Source organism: Vanessa tameamea, chromosome 12 (assembly GCF_037043105.1).
Source record: "Vanessa tameamea isolate UH-Manoa-2023 chromosome 12, ilVanTame1 primary haplotype, whole genome shotgun sequence".
NCBI classification, from domain to species: domain Eukaryota; kingdom Metazoa; phylum Arthropoda; class Insecta; order Lepidoptera; family Nymphalidae; genus Vanessa; species Vanessa tameamea.
The window spans coordinates 5,883,274-5,900,475 of NC_087320.1; the positions used below are offsets into that span (position 1 = coordinate 5,883,274).

Here is a 17,202-nt window from a genome sequence, read left to right on the forward strand (position 1 = left end):
CATTTTGCCGCTTGTACATATAAATACATAGCCCTATAGCACGTTTTGAAACGCAATGATGTTATATAAATAAATGCACATATAATTGCGTAGTATGTACTTAGTAGAGTAGTGTATTAAAAAAAGTAGTTCCTTGATATTTATTGTATTTGACAAATGAATCAGTCATTAAACGGCAGTAACATGCCACCCGCCAAGTAATGTTATACGCTAAGACACGATCGTGTAGTAGTAGCACAGAGTGAGATAGAAACTATGCATGTTTGGACAGACGGGAAGCGAGAGCGGGACAGCAGATACAGGCGGCTCTCTTTCTCACTCCACCTCGAGTCTAGACAGAGATGAGACGTTGCACCAACATCAACAGGTTTGAAGCTTTGTTTTTTTTTCTTTCAGAAATTGATAATGATTAATTTAATAACCGTATAACATATATTATTTAAGTGATAGACACTTTGATGCTTTCGTTCATAAGATATTTTCACGGTGAGATTTTTTTTATGTAGGATAAATGTAATTTTTTCATTACAATCATTACAAATGTATCGATTTATCGCAGGATCAACATAATCGACAGGACTTAGTGGAGTTTGAACATGAGAAACAAGTCGCAGAAATGAGGGAAAAATCTACACCCGAAAAGGTAAATTACTACACCATGAGGTGACATGACTAAATTTAATCAATTATTTGGTATATTTTTAATAATTATTCTGTAAAACTTATATTACAGCAAGTGGACTCGATGAATGTTGTAATTAACGACATATAACTGTCCCCAGGTAATGGACATAGTGCACGCCGTGGAGAGCATCGCGCTCGACCCCGCGCCGCCCACGTCGCCGGAGCCGCAGCACAAGACCACCACCGTCGTCATGTCCAAGCACACCCTGCAGCCTCAGGTACGTCGCCCCCCACCTGCGGAGCCCCGCGCAGCTTGCCGGTAGAAGCCCGCATATAGTTACAGACGAGACCTTAATCGGTGGCTTCTGCTGTATATCGATGATAAAATCTATTAATATTTGACACTTAAGTTGCAGTTACTTAAAATTAATCTGACCTCGCTTTGACGATTAGGTACATGAGTTTTATTTATATTATAAAAAAAGTTTCAGTATTTTTAAATAATTAAGCCACTGGAGTTTTTGGCATGGAAGTGAAGTTTATGTAGTTGTAGAATATTTTTAAAACAAATAACATATTTAGGTTTTGTTTAACAAATTTACATTTATTTCTGCACGTCGATCTTTCTAGATAGCATGTACCCCCCTGTATTATATAGCTTGCATGAAAATATTTCCCCTATTTAATAATATTAAGTAATTTAAGTATTTTTAATTTATCTTAATATATCTTCCAAAATAAATGTCGTTCAGTATATATTAATGTACTTAATATAATTTGTTAAACGGGATGGGTTAACGCTATAGTTCTTTGATTGGATATTTTGTTGAAATATATTATTTTATTATTAGATTTTGTGAAACATTTCTCTTTGTAGCGCCAGGCTATGAGCACACGTAGCCTGAAAATGTGCATGTTACCTCAGTTCGTGTTTGTGTAAAATACACTCGAAATTGTAATGGAATTTTACGATGTACCCCTCCTTTTGAACTCCAACTTCATACCATAAGTATATTTATATAATACTTCCTAGCTTAGATCGATGTCGTTACGTGTTAGTTACAAATCGTTTGTTTTTATCAAAGAAACTAATAGATTTAAAAAGATATAAAAATGTACTTACAATACATATTACGTCCATTGCAGAATGCAAACCCTGAGGGAATGGAAGGAAACGCATAGTACAGCAATTAAACATCTGTCCAAATAGTGTACATATATAGATAAATACGTATGTAAAATGGATTCGTACTTTAATTATTATATTTATATAATAAATTTAATATGATCTACAATTATAATAGGAGTGGAACTCAGTGTAAAAAGTTTCGATTGATATCTTTCTAGAACTTCTGTTAAATAATAGAATGTTTTATACACGATCAAACGGAACTTATTCGAATATGTATTCGTGTTTTATTATATGTAAGTAGTTTATTCATACTGTGTGACGTATTTAAGTTGCCTTTTTAATCATATACAATATTTAAGTGACTAAAAAATCAGCAAAATTTTAACCAGCAATATACGATTTTGTTAAATATTATTTTAATGTCAATTTTAAATAAATATGTATCAACAATGTTTTTGTATGCTGTATTTCCGTATTTTTAGTGCAAGGCTAGAAATACTAAAAATAGACTTAAAAAATATACTTAAATCGAATTGACTTCGCTTTGTATATCAATAAGACGTCAACCTGCATTTATTTTCAATGAAGTTATTCAAGTATGATAACTACGGTTGAGGGTATTTAGCCTTAAGAAAATGCAGTTTACCTTTCTTCGAGATGTAAATTTAATGTTAGCATGAAGGTTTATTATATACCCAAAAGTAATATATTTTGATGGTTACTGATATATGGAAGTTTATGGATAAGTACTCGTTTTGTGTAACACTGGATGTGTGTTTGATTCCTACATTGTTCCCTAATAATAATATTTATATAAAGCCTTTTTGCTACTTTACCGAATACTACTTGTAATCAGCTATTTACAATTATATTATAAAACAATAATCTGAAATGACCAATATTGTGAACTATTGAGCATATATACATGTATTTATTATGGTGTTTCATCCTGTAGTGACTTGTACTTTGAACGCCTTTTGGATACCATTTTATAACTAACTTACTTAACCAACATATAGGTCTATAACTCGCTATATATTTATTGTACACAAAATAATAGAAACTATAAATACAAATCGTATCATATACCTAAAAGCATCCATATAATATTTTTGTGTCAAATTATATTCTGCTTTAAAACCATAATTCCTAAACAAGTTTTCGTTACTTAGTTTATATAGCACCGACTACAATACATTATATTAATGTTAGAATTATTTTGTTGCATTTTTTAAGTCGTACTCCACTAATAAGTTGTATAAGATAGCTAAGAACTCCATCGCATCACACCATTATTTTAGGGTTCCGTATACAACTATACAAGTAAAATTGCTTTGTATATTTCTAAATTTCATGTTATGATTTGGTTGTTAATTGTAACCTAATTCCAGTCTTATATTGTATCGTTTTATATAACATCAAAAAGTAAAAGCAGAAGTATTTTGCTGGAAGTTTTTTCCTTTTAAACCGGATATCATGAATTACATACTAAATGTCATCTCAATTTGGCACGCATTACCTGCATGTGCATTTTTTGTGCGACAACAATATTGGTAATCGTAATTATCATTTGCATTTAATTAAATGAAACTAATGGGCCCGGTTCACGGAACCCTAAAGAGGTGGACTTGCTTTAAATATTTATTATTTAGGAATTTAATATTAATTATTATATAATTCAGTTTATGCAAAATCCAATGTCAACATTGAAATTTACATGTTAAATTTCACTGTCAAACATAAACTTAGTGCAATAATGTACGTTTAATTCACGATCCAATTATGTGTCAAAAATAAAAATATAATATAATGTCTGCTCTGAAATTAAGTTTGTATTTCTTACGTTTGGACTAATTTTACTTGTATTTTGGCCTATATTTCATGAAAATTTTAATTTCGCTTTAAACTTAGTTTAATTTCGAATTAATTTTATTTTTTATGCAAATCATAATTTTTATCTCATCTCATTTTTTATACATATCAATGTTACTGTATTTGGCTGATTATTAAATATGTTATTTGGATATTTATTGGATGAAATTTATATAAAAAATTGTACTTGATATTTGCCAAATTTACAACTGCCATTTATTTCGACATTTGATAAATATTCTTAATTTCATTTTCACTTTTACTTTGTATACAACATATTGTAATCAAAATTATATTTTAGTGTTGAATTTAAATACACGTTGTTTAAAAACATGCCGTTTTTCAATTTAAGATTTTTGTTACTGGATTTTATAACATTTATTTTGGAAGATTTATTTCGTCGCAAAGTTGCTCTGTTGATTTGTCTTTATCTTTATTTTTATTCGAATTTTACTTTACAACAGCCGTTTTATTGCAAGTCGCTGTCTCTATCTTTGCTATAATTTTAAGAAACTTGAAATTGTTCTTGTGATAGTACAACGTAAGTAAGTATAATATGTCACAGCAACGAAGTATATAGTGTTGGTTTCGTTAGTCGTCTAGTGCTCAAGCGGCGCCGCCCTCACCGCTCGCGATGTTTACGCAACAGAAAGTGAAGACGCCGACTCCTCCGCCTCACCCCGCCGCCGCCTTCGTATCGGACGGCACCTCCGTTGATCCGCCGCCACCACCAAACCCACCGCAACCTGTCAAACAGAAACCACAAGTGCCCCGCAAACCGCAAACGAAGCGAGTTAGTTTCATTTCGGAACCTCATGAAATACACGAACAATCGTTGTCGATGAACGATCGGACGAGCCCCAGAGCCGTATCGCATGGAATGCATGATAAAATTGCTGAGGAGTCTTCGATTACTAACGATGCATGCCATGGCAAAAGCTCTTTACTAATACGAAATCGACCCACAAAAATAGAGCTAAGCGAAACGAAATCCAGTATTGTACGCCCTGACGAGTTTATTATTCCTCCTCCGCCTCTCTTCGCCACGAAAGTAAGTCAAAGTCAGTTAGTTCATGAAGAGGCACGCGAGCTAGATGTTCCCCTTATCACTATCGTACCCGAACGAGTAGTTCTTCCTGAACATATTGTGGCCGAAACAGCTATGCAGTCATCTAATTCGACTAATTCTTCGGAAACTGATTTCCCACCTGCCGTCAATTTCGAAACTCTTCCGTCCTTAGAAACTTCATTCAAACTAGACGATTCTTTCCGATCACCCATATTTTCCGAAGTGCCTTCACATCAAATCTTTCGAACTGATTTTCCTTCTAATGACGATGATGACTATTATAACGATTTATCCATCAGTCCAGTAGGAGAACCCGATCCGCCGGCGTTGTTGCATGCACAATATAAAACACTTCCAACTGTTTCACACATACCCAACTCACCTTGCTATTTGCATCCCGATATAGGTTACTTTGACGACGTCCCTGTAACATCTCATGTTTCATTGCGTGATTTAAGAACTAAAAATCTTAAACCCAATATGATACATTCAACAACATACCCACCTAGTAACCCCTACCCATCTTTAACGACGGTCGCAGGAACTTTCAATCCTTACACATGCACTGTTCCGGTACGCGTTACGCATGAAATGTCATATTCGATTTCTAAACCCCAATTGTCCCCGTCATATAGTTCAGTAGGAAAAGATATAAACGCCAACGTTACACAGTCTGTTCCAATTAAAGCGGGAGATGCCCCTAAAAGTGTTCAATCAGAAAGAAGAGTCCGTTTTGGCGAAGTGACGACCGCGCCTGAATTTGATAGATTTTCAAACAGTTCAGAATCGATGGGAGAAGAAAGTACTTCGCCCGCATCTACCCTGAAACCCGCATGGAGCAGCAAAATCAAATCCTTTGCCATCGGCGAGGTAATAATTAATGTACGGCATCTTACCCACAAAACACTTCAGCTTCTTTTGATTGTGTTCGTCGACAACCCGTCTTGAGTTATGACTAAAATACACGATTCCATTATCGTCCCATGATACCTCGTTATCGTCATTAACTTGCATTTTTTTATAGTTTGCATGTATCTATTTATTTACGTTATTAATATTATAATTTTCTTTACGTTCATATGGGCACCTAAAACTTTATCGACTGCATGGGTGTTTAACAGCCTGGAGATGGGTTTTCACGGCTTGTACATACGTATATGCTTTTTTATTCATTAATTTTATTTTACATTTCATATAATACACCTGTAATGTGAGTACATTGAGTATATAATATAAGAATTTAAACTAATATTAACGATTTTACAGGCTTCCCCACCTCAATCTGGTAATTTTGTGAAAGCGTCTGTTAGCGATAAGAAAAAGTTTTTCGAAAATGCAATGGAAGAGAGTCATAAATCATCACCAAAGCCAGGTACGACAATTATGAAAAAAAAAACAATCCATTTGATTTATTTGATGTTTTTGTTAACAATTAAATTGTTTGGTTAAACAATTTAATCAATTAATCTAAAGTTACTTATCATCATTTTTATATTATTTGCAGAAAAAGTGTTCACATTTTTATCAGCGGATGAGGTGGAGAAATTGAAGCAAGAAGAGGAGAGGAAGATGGCTTCTCTGTCGCGCGCTGAACTCGGCTCGTGGTCCCCCGGGGAGGACCGACACAGCGGAGACAGCGAGCATTCTGATGACGAACCTTATGAGAACGGCCATAGGTATTGTATAATACTTCAACCATACAATTCTATTGAAACAGTATATTTGTCGACACTTGTAGGATTTAGAACTAAATATCTCTGATATGAGAGGTTTCTGTTGTAAAAGCGTATATTATTATGTACATTGTTTAATACAAAAATTACTAACTTTTTGTAGTCTGATACGATATGTAATAAGAATGCATTTGATATTGACGAACATAGAGCATCACATCATCACGTGTATATATATAGTAACCATTCCTGTTCCAGTGTGTCGCTGGGCGGCGTGAGTCCGTCCGCGAAGTCCCGGCGGCGCGGCGGGCGCGAGGGCGCGGAGGACGCGGGCGCGCGCGCGGCTCGGCGCGCGGCGTGGCGGGCTGCGCGCTTACGCTCGCTGGAGCAGGTACGTGAACATCCATCCCCTCTCACCCCGCGCCGACCTTCTACCGGTTATTTGACTGTTCTTTCCTGTGGGATCACAACCGAATGAACGGTCAGATATATGGTGCTCATTCGGTAATTTTAAGTGGCGATTATGTGAATCTGTTGAGCACTGAGCTAGTGACGGATCGCTTCCTACTTAAAATATTGCTTGTTTTGCTCGAAAGGAATCCTAAAAGATCTGGCTGTTGCATATACGAGAACAGAGATATCTTTGAATGTGACTTAACTTTCTGTAAAAGCAATCGCGTCTTAGAATTGAAAATGTAACTTAATCGTAACATTTTAGGACGCGATTGAATCACAAAAAGCGATTAAAAGCATGGTGGGTCCTGCGCATGAAATCATAGGAGAGGTGCCTCCGAGAGATAATTCTCCTTCTGAGGTAAAAATTATAATATTAATCATTTGAATGTCCCCCTGGTGTACCTAATAAGATTGATCATAATTGAAAAGAATGATATTATAATCCATTCATTGTCATTATTTTCAATTTACAAAACTGATTCATTCTGTTGTAATCCAAAATATCTAATCCAATATGTATTTGTCTGATAACATTGTATGTCATTAACATTTTGTCAATGTAAGCAATAGCTGGGGTAGCAAATATCGATATTAATTTGGATTCGTGACTTCCAAAAATACTTCACTAATGTCATCACAAACAGTATATACGTTTCATATTGCAGATTAAATTAGTTATAGCACAAATAAATTCGATATGGCTTAATTATAACGCGTCGTGTTAAAACAATTGGACTTAAATATAACAATTGTGTTAACTCTGTGTTACCTGTCACTGTGGTTGGGTACCGCTTCGCTCACATACGCTATGCGTATTATGGGGTGTGTATGTCAATATTGGCTTTAAAAATTATAGAAATGGCCCCTGCCACGTATTGCGTTACGTACAAAACCGGGCCCGATACTGGCCGTGAAGGAGAAGGAAAAATTATTAGACGAGCGCATTACCCTTCGCACGGAGGAATACGTGTGTCCGGCAACCGGCGAGACTAAAGTGCGAACCGTCGAATACATTGAAAAAGTCATTGAGAAAGAGGTACGCGACGCGCGACTGTACATGCATAAGTATATAGGACGCTGTACACAAATAATGCCGTTTCGTGTGTGGTTTTATTGTACTTTCTATTTTTTTTGTATCATACAGAATATGCTTAGCTTTATACGTGCAGATTTAATGACTACGACTGTATTACTGACTTTCATCTAACTGTATTTATGACTTATGATCTCGTATCAATGATTTTTTTTTCAAAACCAGGACTCGAATTGACTGACATAATATATTCAATTTTACGAGTTTAATTTGATGGGGCCTCATTGCACAGAATGATTGATTTGTACTAGGCACACTGGTGCAAAGCCGTATATTAAATTCGTTTCAAGTAGAGGAACACGTAGTTTACACAACTAATTTGTAAATATGGTGTCAAGATAAAATTATGTAAATGGAATAAATTGGTGTTGAAGTATATTAATGGTAATAAATATATTTGGATAAAATCAATATCGGATCACGTAAAATATGTTGATATTTGTATGAGTATATTTCGTGTGTTGCATGATGTTTTCGCATGGCATGCTAACATATTAATTGTGTATTTGTCAGACAATACCTGGATTCTAGTCACGGAATCTTCACCGAAAGAAATGGTTTGTTTCTTTCATTTATATTCTACTCAGCTAAACTGCAATAATTCTATTTAATACATTATATTCACTTTGGACATAGTATTTACGTATTTTAAGCGATTTTAAATGAGGTAAATAAAATTATTGCAGATATAATTAATATTGCTTACCTGCTTGCTCTAAAGCCTACATTCACTACGTAATTTGTATGGGGATTGTTTTTTATGTATTAGTGCATGTACTTTTACAATTAAAATTAAATGTTTATTTATAAATCCTTTTATGTTTTACATTTATTCACACATTCAGCAATTATCGATCCAAAAGACCTAATTAACTCATACATCACAGCGAGAGCTATCGCTTTATGGCTAGTTTAAAGGTAATGATTTTATTACAAAAAAACATTGTAGAACTCTTAAATTCAAGTCTGGTATGTTTGTGAACTAAAGAAAATTTAAAGTTTTGTGTTATCAGACTGGTGAAAAAAAGTTCCATAGTCTAAAACTAGTCATTATATAAATTAATTCAATGCTGTTTAATTGTTGTATTTTTTTAAAGAATAGCAAACAAATTATTTTAGTGAAAAAAAAAAGTGGAAACGCACTCTTGTAAAATATTAGTATTAAAGCATTAAATTACAATGGTTCTACAAGTAACCTTTTATTTAGTGTATTTTTATGCAGAGGTAAAGCCAAATAAACATTCTTAAACACAACCTCAATCGGATACTATATCATCGAATTCGACCCAGGTGGAGACGACGCAAGAGAAGATAATATCCCTAGAACTAACGACCAGCCCCAGCAGCGAGACCGCGCCCGCCGGGCTGGGCGAGGGCGAGGGCGAGGGCGAGGGCGAGGGCGAGGGCGAGGGCGAGGGCGAGGTGGAGGCGGGCGAGAACTCGCTGCAGCCCGACATCGTGCAGGTGGTGAACCCCCTGCTGGACGGCGGCGCCGGCCGCGTCACGGCCATCCCCGTGGGGCCCGCGCACCGCCTCACCTACGCCGACCAGCCGCACTAGGCGCCGCCCGACACACAGTTTTACCCTCGTCTGCGATGCTATTTTGATTCTTCGCCCGTAAACGGATGGTCCGTTTCGAAGTTTCGACCTACGTTGGAGTATTTTTGCGCATGACGATGTTAAAATTGTATTTTTTGCTGTTTATGCGATGTTTTGAACGACGACGCGTAAAGAGACTTACCTTATTGTATTTTCTATTAAAAAAAAATTACTTTAATGTTCTCGATTAGGTGTTTTCTCAGTGGGACATTTGATAGTTGAGCAGGCCCCTATGGTTAACATGACAACGGACAATCGGCTGATATAACTACTACTGGACACGAGTTACTCGTCGAGGATTATACTCGATCGTAGATTTCTTCAACGAGACGAACGACATTGATTGATTTTACATCTTTTTTTTGTATTATAACTGTGATAATAAGTATAGAATTCCACCGATTTTGCTCTTATTATTTGTATGGAATATAATTGAGGAAATCTACTATCGGGCTACACTTATACAGTGGCATTTTGTTTTGATCACAATTTTTATTTTTTATAATAATAATATTTTGGAATGGAGATTTTAGGTTTGTGATAGGTTTTATCTATTTTGATAATGTTGTCTTTGAATACTTTACGTATTAATTTTAAATTATAATTTTATTATTATTTAATTTTATTACGTATGTAACTTTAAATATTTTCATTCCGTGGAAGTTTTTTTTTATTGTTTGACTGAATGTTGATGCTGTACCTGCTAAACGAAAACTTTAGGAACGTTATTGGATTGAATAGTATTTTTGAGATTACGTAATATGAGTGTACATAGCATCGTTGAGTGTGTTCTTTAAAAATATAGTTTAAATACAATAAAATGTTAAATTTGGCATCACACAGCCGCCTTTTTAATTCATGCAATTAATTTCTTAGTGTAAATCATCAATATTTTATTATTGTATTTTATTAATTAAATTACAGTATTTGTCTTAACTGGTGTATTAATATTTTAATTAAATGTTTTAATTTTATGTATGTGGTGCCTTAATTCCTCAAATAGATTACTGCGTAATGTTACGATATTAACCTAATACATATAGTACATAACTACATACACATTATCTTTTTAAGTATTTCATCATATAATTATGTTTTAAATATATTACAAATTTGTTGTCGGAAAATGATAATTTGCATCGAATGTGCTGATGTCTAAGATGTATATTCTATTGTTCTTAATCTCAGCAAAGTGTATATTTCCGTTAATGACATAACGTCGTTTTGAATCATATTTAATGGAAGGAATTCATAGATTTGGTGTATTAAATGAAAGAATGGTTTTTATGCGTGGTCTTTATATCTTTCTAAGGCTCTTTAGCAACGTGGATTGTAAACTAATGAAAATATTGTATGTTTGTCCAATAAATGGTTTAATATATATTTTAATAAAATTATTTTGTAGTTTTATTTTTATATAAGGTTTATTTCTAAAATAAAAGTAGTACATTTTAATTGACGTATAGTTTAATTGACGTTGAGAACATAATAGACTACTTCTTTGGAGCGATGATTCCTTCAAGTTGGGCCTGTAAAATATCATAGATTATAAACTGTTCATAATAAAATCATATACATGTTTTTAAATAAAAATACTAGGTAATGTCTGGACATTTTTGTGTTAACAAATATACGATACGACTCGCGTGCAAATATTGTAATTTTTAGGTAATGTACCAGAAACTATCACACTAGTTTACGGTTGAGAACGCCCCCCACCCCCTAAATAAATTTGATGTAAGTAAGATTAGTAAACATAGTTATATCCAAAACCAAATGTGTATAGCGTAATAAAACCCAATTGGTACGACATTACATACAAAGTTTGATCTTAATTGAATAAAATGTCCGATAACGAATGGAATATAAACAAAAATTAGATTTATATGAGATGGACCTTTAACTGAGCATTTGTTTTCTTCAATGCAAGTAGTTCCTCTTGGTGTCGCTTCTCCTCGGCCGCCCGAAGCTCAGCAGCTCGTCGTTCCAATTGTTCGGTTTTTTGTTTTAATTCTGTACATTGCTTTTCTAAAGCCGATCGCTCAACTTCCAATTTGGCAACTTGATCCATAAGATCTGATTTTCCTTGTTCAGACTGTATATATTATATTGTTTTATATTAAAACAAAGATTAATTGATACAGATAGTTTGATAAATTTTCTAAGCGCCAATGCTATGAAAAAACTATTACGTATTATATGTAGGTTTATATCTATAAAATGTACAAATAATATAAAATATGTATATGTTTTGTTCATATGATGAAAATAAAAAGAAAATTTGAGTATCTAGATTAAAATGCATATTTCAATGCAAACATGTAAATGAAAAAAACATACCTGCAATGCTTTTCTCATACCAAATGCTATGGAACTACAATATAGTGTCTGATACGCTTCCATTGTGATTCTTGCTTCATCGCGCACTCTTAAAAGAAGAAGACCTCGTTCACCACAGTTAATAGTCACCTAAAAACATTAAATTGTACACTATCTATCTTATATGACTGCATCGTTTCATCACTCATCATCATTTGTTTGAGCAATGAGCTTTAAGTTTGAATCATTTATTTCTGATTTAACTGATTTTTTCTATTTATTGGTATTCATTTGATAAATTATATTTACCGTAATGCAGGGTAATGACTATAACTGCTAATAGTAATAATACTAATAATAAGTTGCGAGCTAATTTGCAGGATGAGACAAAATTTCGCACGAGACATGGATACTACGTTTTGTTTGTTCCTTCACTCAAAATCTACTGTACTCAAGTAGGCTTTTACAAGCAGTTTTGAATCGTCATTTTACAGATCTATATTAAAAGTAAATCTACCATCGGGTCGAAACGTAGATTCTACCGAGAAGAACCGGCAAGAAACACAATAGTAACCCTTTTTCAACATTTGAACTACATTACGTTAGTTAAATACAATTATATACAATATATCCTGCCTGAGTCAACAAGTATTAGATCTACGCTGTTTTATCTTGTTTTGTATAATATGCCTTATTTATTATTTTTTCTTAAGAAATGATTTGAATTTATGAATCGGCAAAGTTCAAACTATTTGTGGAATTTTACTGTAGAAACGAATACCGTGCCTCAAAAAAGGATTTAAACACTGCGGGGTCGGAAACGGCGTTAGAAGTTTATCCTTACGTCTCGTGTTCATACAATAATAATAGCTGATTCAATCAGTGATTAATTTTACTGTGAATATACATAACATTGTTGTAAATATATTGTGACGTAACTGTAAGTATTCCTATTTTGTTAAAAACATCCTGAAGAGTCTCGAGCTCCAAGATTATAAAGAGGCCGGACAGCACTCTTTTCTAAAAAGTCACTACGGCATATGGGATGAATTATAAATATTAACGAAAAACTTAGCAGTAAATGGTGTACCTCGCATTCGAATCGGTCCCTTCCATTTCGGTTCGCAGTTTTTATAAATACAAGTACTATTTACCTGCCGTATGAGTTCGTCAAAGCATTGTGTGTAGAGCTGCCTGCGCACAGGGCATATTCCTGTTTCCCTAGCCTGCCGCTGTTGTAAACGAGTGTCGAGCATTTCTTGTAGATTTATAACATCTAATCTCGTTGCTGGAGTCGATGATATCTAAGTCAATCATTGAAAACATTACAGTGATACATATAAGATGAAGTTATTTCAACAAATTATGTAAGTGATTTTTATAAAGACTAACCTTTTGAGTCCATATCTGTCCATCTTCTTCCCATTCTTTCGGAGGTAAAATGGCATTAAGGATTTCCTCAGTTTCACGTTTCGCTTCAGTTGGAATACAGGGTTGTGCAAGTGTACCGGTAGGAGGTGCTGACTATGAAACTCAAACAACAGATTTTTAACACGAAAAAATATACCATTAGACGCTATGTTTTTAGGTGTTCGATAATGTAAAGTGGTGTTTATACCACTGACTAATAATAAAAAGATAAATTGACTATGTTATAAATAAATTGATAAAGATTTAGTGAAGAAATACATTTCATTTAAATCGATTTTATATTTAAGTGAATGATAATTTTATATAATTATAATATATTTAATTAAGCTATTGGAATGCTTCCATAGAACAAACATTTAAAATAAAATTACTTACAACTTTTTCCGGTTGTTTAGTTACAAGAACAGGATTATCATAACGAACAAGCGTGTCTTCGGTCGACACGGCTGCTCTTTCTCCCATTTTTAAACAAGTTTATAACTCGTTAGATATTGTAATCGAAATAACAATTTTGTTATAACCTTTCAATTCACACAATGATAATATACATGTAAAAACAAAATATTTGTCTCTATAGTAACGATGCGGTTCCATAGCAACAACTATTAGTATTATTGCTTTTTTTTTAAATACCACTTATATTTTCTATGAAATATACCCACGTTTTTGTTTACTAATTGTATATTTATAATATATATATGTATGACTACATTTCGGAGAATGTGCTCAGGAATTACATGAATTAAATCCGCCCGCCCCCTTTTACCATCGAACGGCCAGGCAAACGCGACCAAAGCACATTGGTACACAGTAGAAATTCTCCGTCTACGTACGAAGCGTTTCGAATCTACCTTTATCATTCACAACGCTATAGTAAAAATACTTTGCTTGAGTCTGTATTTTCCGATAGGTACAACCTTGGTGGTTTAGGCAAACGTGCAACATCATAAACCGTGCCGATGCTTAACATCAGGCAAGACAACGGTCAAACGCTATTAAAGGGTAAAAAAAAATTAAATAGTAAAACTAATAAATGTTCCGTTAACGATTGTACCACTCACCGTATATATTTTTACGTTTGTTGTTTTTGTCCAAATCATAAAATGTCAACGACAACAAAAATTTCTAAATACAAAATACTTTGTTTTTTTTTCGTTCCTTTCATGTATTTTATACAAAAAAAACTACATAAAATACACATCCCTCTCAAAATTATAAACTGCCATATCAATTTTTATTGGATAATTACTTTGTCATTTAAGTAATTCTTTAATATTTATATTAAATGCAATATTGAATACAATATGAAGGATTGATTATTCAACAATTTTTTATATTTAAATAAGAAGTTTAAAAATGAAAACAAAATAATGATTTTGTATAGATATATTTTTCACTTATTACTAATTGTATTAAAAAGACAGTCTTAATATAGGTAAAGTGGAGCACTTCACATTTTACATATTTCATACAATCATTCATACATACATAATGTATATATTGCAACTGGCTATAACATATTAAATAGTTCGAAATCTTTTCACAGAACTCCAACAAAGAAACAGTCATGATGACTATTCAATTTAGGATTGTTTCTCTAAATGGAAAATAACCAACAGAAAAAACACTATTTGATTGAATGACCAAACTTTGATTGTCTAATTGCATGTGGATTATTGACCGCAAAGCTATTGTGAGTCACTGCTTGAGCTAGAACTTGAGTCTGTTGACATAACTTCAACATCTTCCTGTGTTGGTGCATCTTTACTACGTCCATCTATAGCAACAGAATTACCGCCACCAACTGACATGTGCAGCTCCCCTGACGGATGCCATGTGAACTGGTTTGTAGCTGATGCTGGAACTGTAATAAAATTTCATTATATATCTCTCAAATTTAAGAATCTATTTATACATATATAGAGCTTTAAAGTTTACATAAATAATTCAGAAAATTATTGAAAATTTATAATATATGTATAGGTATATGTTTATGAAACTCATGCAAATTGAAACAATACAAGATCGGAGATCAGTAATTTCTAAATCATTAGTAATAACATAATAATTTAGATACCTATATATTCAACATAATAAATATAGTTACTATTCATATATAGGAATAAATAATAAGGAATTTGTCTTAGTCAAGAAAATTTCCAAGAAAAGCAGATGAACTATGACCAAAGTAACCACATAGCCTTAACAAGGAAGTTATCAGTATTTAGTAGATTACGTAACTATAATTAAGGGAAAACATTAACATAAGAATTTTATCTGAATGAGTAAGAATAATGAAAAATTACCTCCTCCAGTAGTTATTCGATGTAACTCGTTCAGTGTAGAGGGAGTGTGACCATTTAGTGGTAAGTCACAGAGGCGACCTAGCATTCCCAGTCTCATCTCAAGATCTGTTGGATAAGGACGTCTTGGATCTCCTGGCTGCCACGACAGAGGTGCACTGACAGCATTTGATGCACTTATCCTGTTTTGGGTTAAATGTTTATTATTGTTTAAGTGAGTACATTTTTATTACTTACTGCTTTTATTAATTAAGTTGCATTTTACATGCATCCAAGTATATGTCTAAAATATTTATTTATTAAAAAATGTATTTTTTTCTGTTATAATTATCTCATATAAACATTACTGGATTACTTTTAACACAATCTAATTACACAGAAGTGCAGTATCAGTAAGTTTTTACCTGTGTGCAAATTTGATTAACTCCTCAGAAGGAACAGGTCTCTTCCTTGATTTGACAATTGAGGCAAGCTTTTGCCTTGCTTGATACAATGATGTAGCTAAAATTTGCTCTGCATCTTTTAACTGCCTTTGTAAATGGTGAATATCCTGATCCTAAAATTTACTCATTGTAATTAAATGATTTAGAAATTGACAAAATAAACTCACTAGGCATGCAATTATAGAAACCTTATTGTCAACTTCAGCTTTAAGATCATTCATCTTTTGTTGTATTTTAGCCTGTTCATCTGCTAAATCTAGCGTCTTCTTTAATTCTGCGTCTTTACATAGTAGTAAATCAGTTAATTGTGCGTGATCTGCCGCTGATAACTTTTGTGACTTAGGGGCTATTGATACTTCAATTATTTCTCTGGAATAGTTACATTGTTTGCAATACAGTACAAAATATAATAAATGCAACAGTTTTATATTAAATCCAGTAAACAGCAAATTTTACTTATAACATACTTTGCAATTAGTTCCATGTCATCTATTAACGATAGTAGTCGGTCTTTAGTGCTTAAATGAGACGCCATAGTTTAAACGGTATATACTACAATTATATTGTAACTTATTCGTAGAAAATTATTAAATTATGCAAGTTTTATTTGTTGTTTGCATATAAAAAACTCCTCTAATACTTATTTTCTAAATGAAGGTTCTGACAGCTGTCAAAATATGCTGTTGCAAACAACCAAAAATGTAACAGTTTCTATAAAATTTGTGTTTTTACAAAAATAAAATATGTTATTAAATAGCTATATTATATGTACATATTATTTTGCTAAAAATAAGAAGTTATATTTGTTCTAATTGGATAAAAAATATTTCTTAAGCTTACTATAGTGCTACCAACGTGATATTATTATTACGTTGGCAGCACTATCATAGGTCTTGAGGATAAACTGTATATTTAAAAATAAAGTTAAAGATACCTGCATATAATTTTATGCATATATTTATTTAATAAAGTAAGAAGATTAATTCGTTGTGTAAGGTTGTATAGAAGATCGCCTTTTACATGTTTGAAATACGATTTTTAGGCTACTATTTATAAATAAAATACATATTGCAGCGCTTATCACAAAAAGGGTGAAATTGGGCGTAAAAGTTTAAGATCACCTTTCTTTAGTGTTTAAAATATAGAAATCGGTATTTAAGCTTGTATTTACAAATAAAGATCAGTCGT

At 33.1% G+C, this 17,202-nt stretch overlaps 3 protein-coding genes across 20 annotated transcripts in view; 1 reads left to right on the forward strand and 2 right to left on the reverse strand.

The window, feature by feature from the left end:
* LOC113392984 (protein lap4-like) overlaps nt 1-10,915 on the forward strand; it is a 64,454-nt gene extending 53,539 nt beyond the window's left edge. For 7 of the 18 annotated variants that reach the window (XM_026629641.2, XM_026629650.2, XM_064216429.1 and 4 more), the window contains 10 exons: nt 272-367; nt 560-643; nt 783-902; nt 4,224-5,579; nt 5,964-6,069; nt 6,202-6,373; nt 6,629-6,761; nt 7,089-7,184; nt 7,683-7,862; nt 9,210-10,915. In XM_026629641.2, the coding sequence (XP_026485426.2) occupies nt 272-367; nt 560-643; nt 783-902; nt 4,224-5,579; nt 5,964-6,069; nt 6,202-6,373; nt 6,629-6,761; nt 7,089-7,184; nt 7,683-7,862; nt 9,210-9,479 (2,613 nt within the window). In that variant the 3' untranslated portion in view covers nt 9,480-10,915. Of the gene's footprint in view, nt 1-271; nt 368-559; nt 644-782; nt 903-4,223; nt 5,580-5,963; nt 6,070-6,201; nt 6,374-6,628; nt 6,762-7,088; nt 7,185-7,682; nt 7,863-8,432; nt 8,477-9,209 lie in introns of all 18 variants that reach the window. The other 11 variants (XM_064216426.1, XM_026629649.2, XM_064216428.1 and 8 more) reach the window with 11 other exon arrangements.
* A 42-nt stretch (nt 10,916-10,957) lies between these two features.
* On the reverse strand, nt 10,958-13,852 carry LOC113392993 (putative inner dynein arm light chain, axonemal). The gene is made up of 6 exons (XM_026629676.2): nt 13,644-13,852; nt 13,230-13,361; nt 12,992-13,141; nt 11,859-11,987; nt 11,416-11,613; nt 10,958-11,047 (listed from the first exon to the last, which is right to left on the reverse strand). Exons 1-6 carry the CDS (start codon nt 13,728-13,730, stop codon nt 11,012-11,014), a joined length of 732 nt encoding a protein of 243 aa, XP_026485461.1. The 5' UTR covers nt 13,731-13,852; the 3' UTR covers nt 10,958-11,011.
* A 786-nt stretch (nt 13,853-14,638) lies between these two features.
* LOC113392890 (mediator of RNA polymerase II transcription subunit 4) lies at nt 14,639-16,681 on the reverse strand. The gene is made up of 5 exons (XM_026629502.2): nt 16,482-16,681; nt 16,203-16,383; nt 15,976-16,127; nt 15,575-15,753; nt 14,639-15,132 (listed from the first exon to the last, which is right to left on the reverse strand). The coding sequence occupies exons 1-5, from the start codon at nt 16,547-16,549 to the stop codon at nt 14,957-14,959; spliced, it is 756 nt and encodes a 251-aa protein (XP_026485287.1). The 5' UTR covers nt 16,550-16,681; the 3' UTR covers nt 14,639-14,956.
* Nucleotides 16,682-17,202: the final 521 nt, after the last annotated feature.

Coding starts and splice junctions, on each gene's coding strand:
- LOC113392890 (XM_026629502.2), bottom strand. CDS start 16,549: ATGGCGTCTCATTTAAGCACTAAAGACCGACTACTATCGTTAATAGAT. Junction 16,384..16,481: donor GACATGGAACTAATTGCAAA/GTATGTTATAAG, acceptor TAACTATTCCAG/AGAAATAATTGAAGTATCAA. Junction 15,133..15,574: donor TCGAATAACTACTGGAGGAG/GTAATTTTTCAT, acceptor ATTTTATTACAG/TTCCAGCATCAGCTACAAAC.
- LOC113392993 (XM_026629676.2), bottom strand. CDS start 13,730: ATGGGAGAAAGAGCAGCCGTGTCGACCGAAGACACGCTTGTTCGTTAT. Junction 11,988..12,991: donor TTGACGAACTCATACGGCAG/GTAAATAGTACT, acceptor TAATGTTTTTAG/GTGACTATTAACTGTGGTGA. Junction 11,614..11,858: donor GTATGAGAAAAGCATTGCAG/GTATGTTTTTTT, acceptor TAATATATACAG/TCTGAACAAGGAAAATCAGA.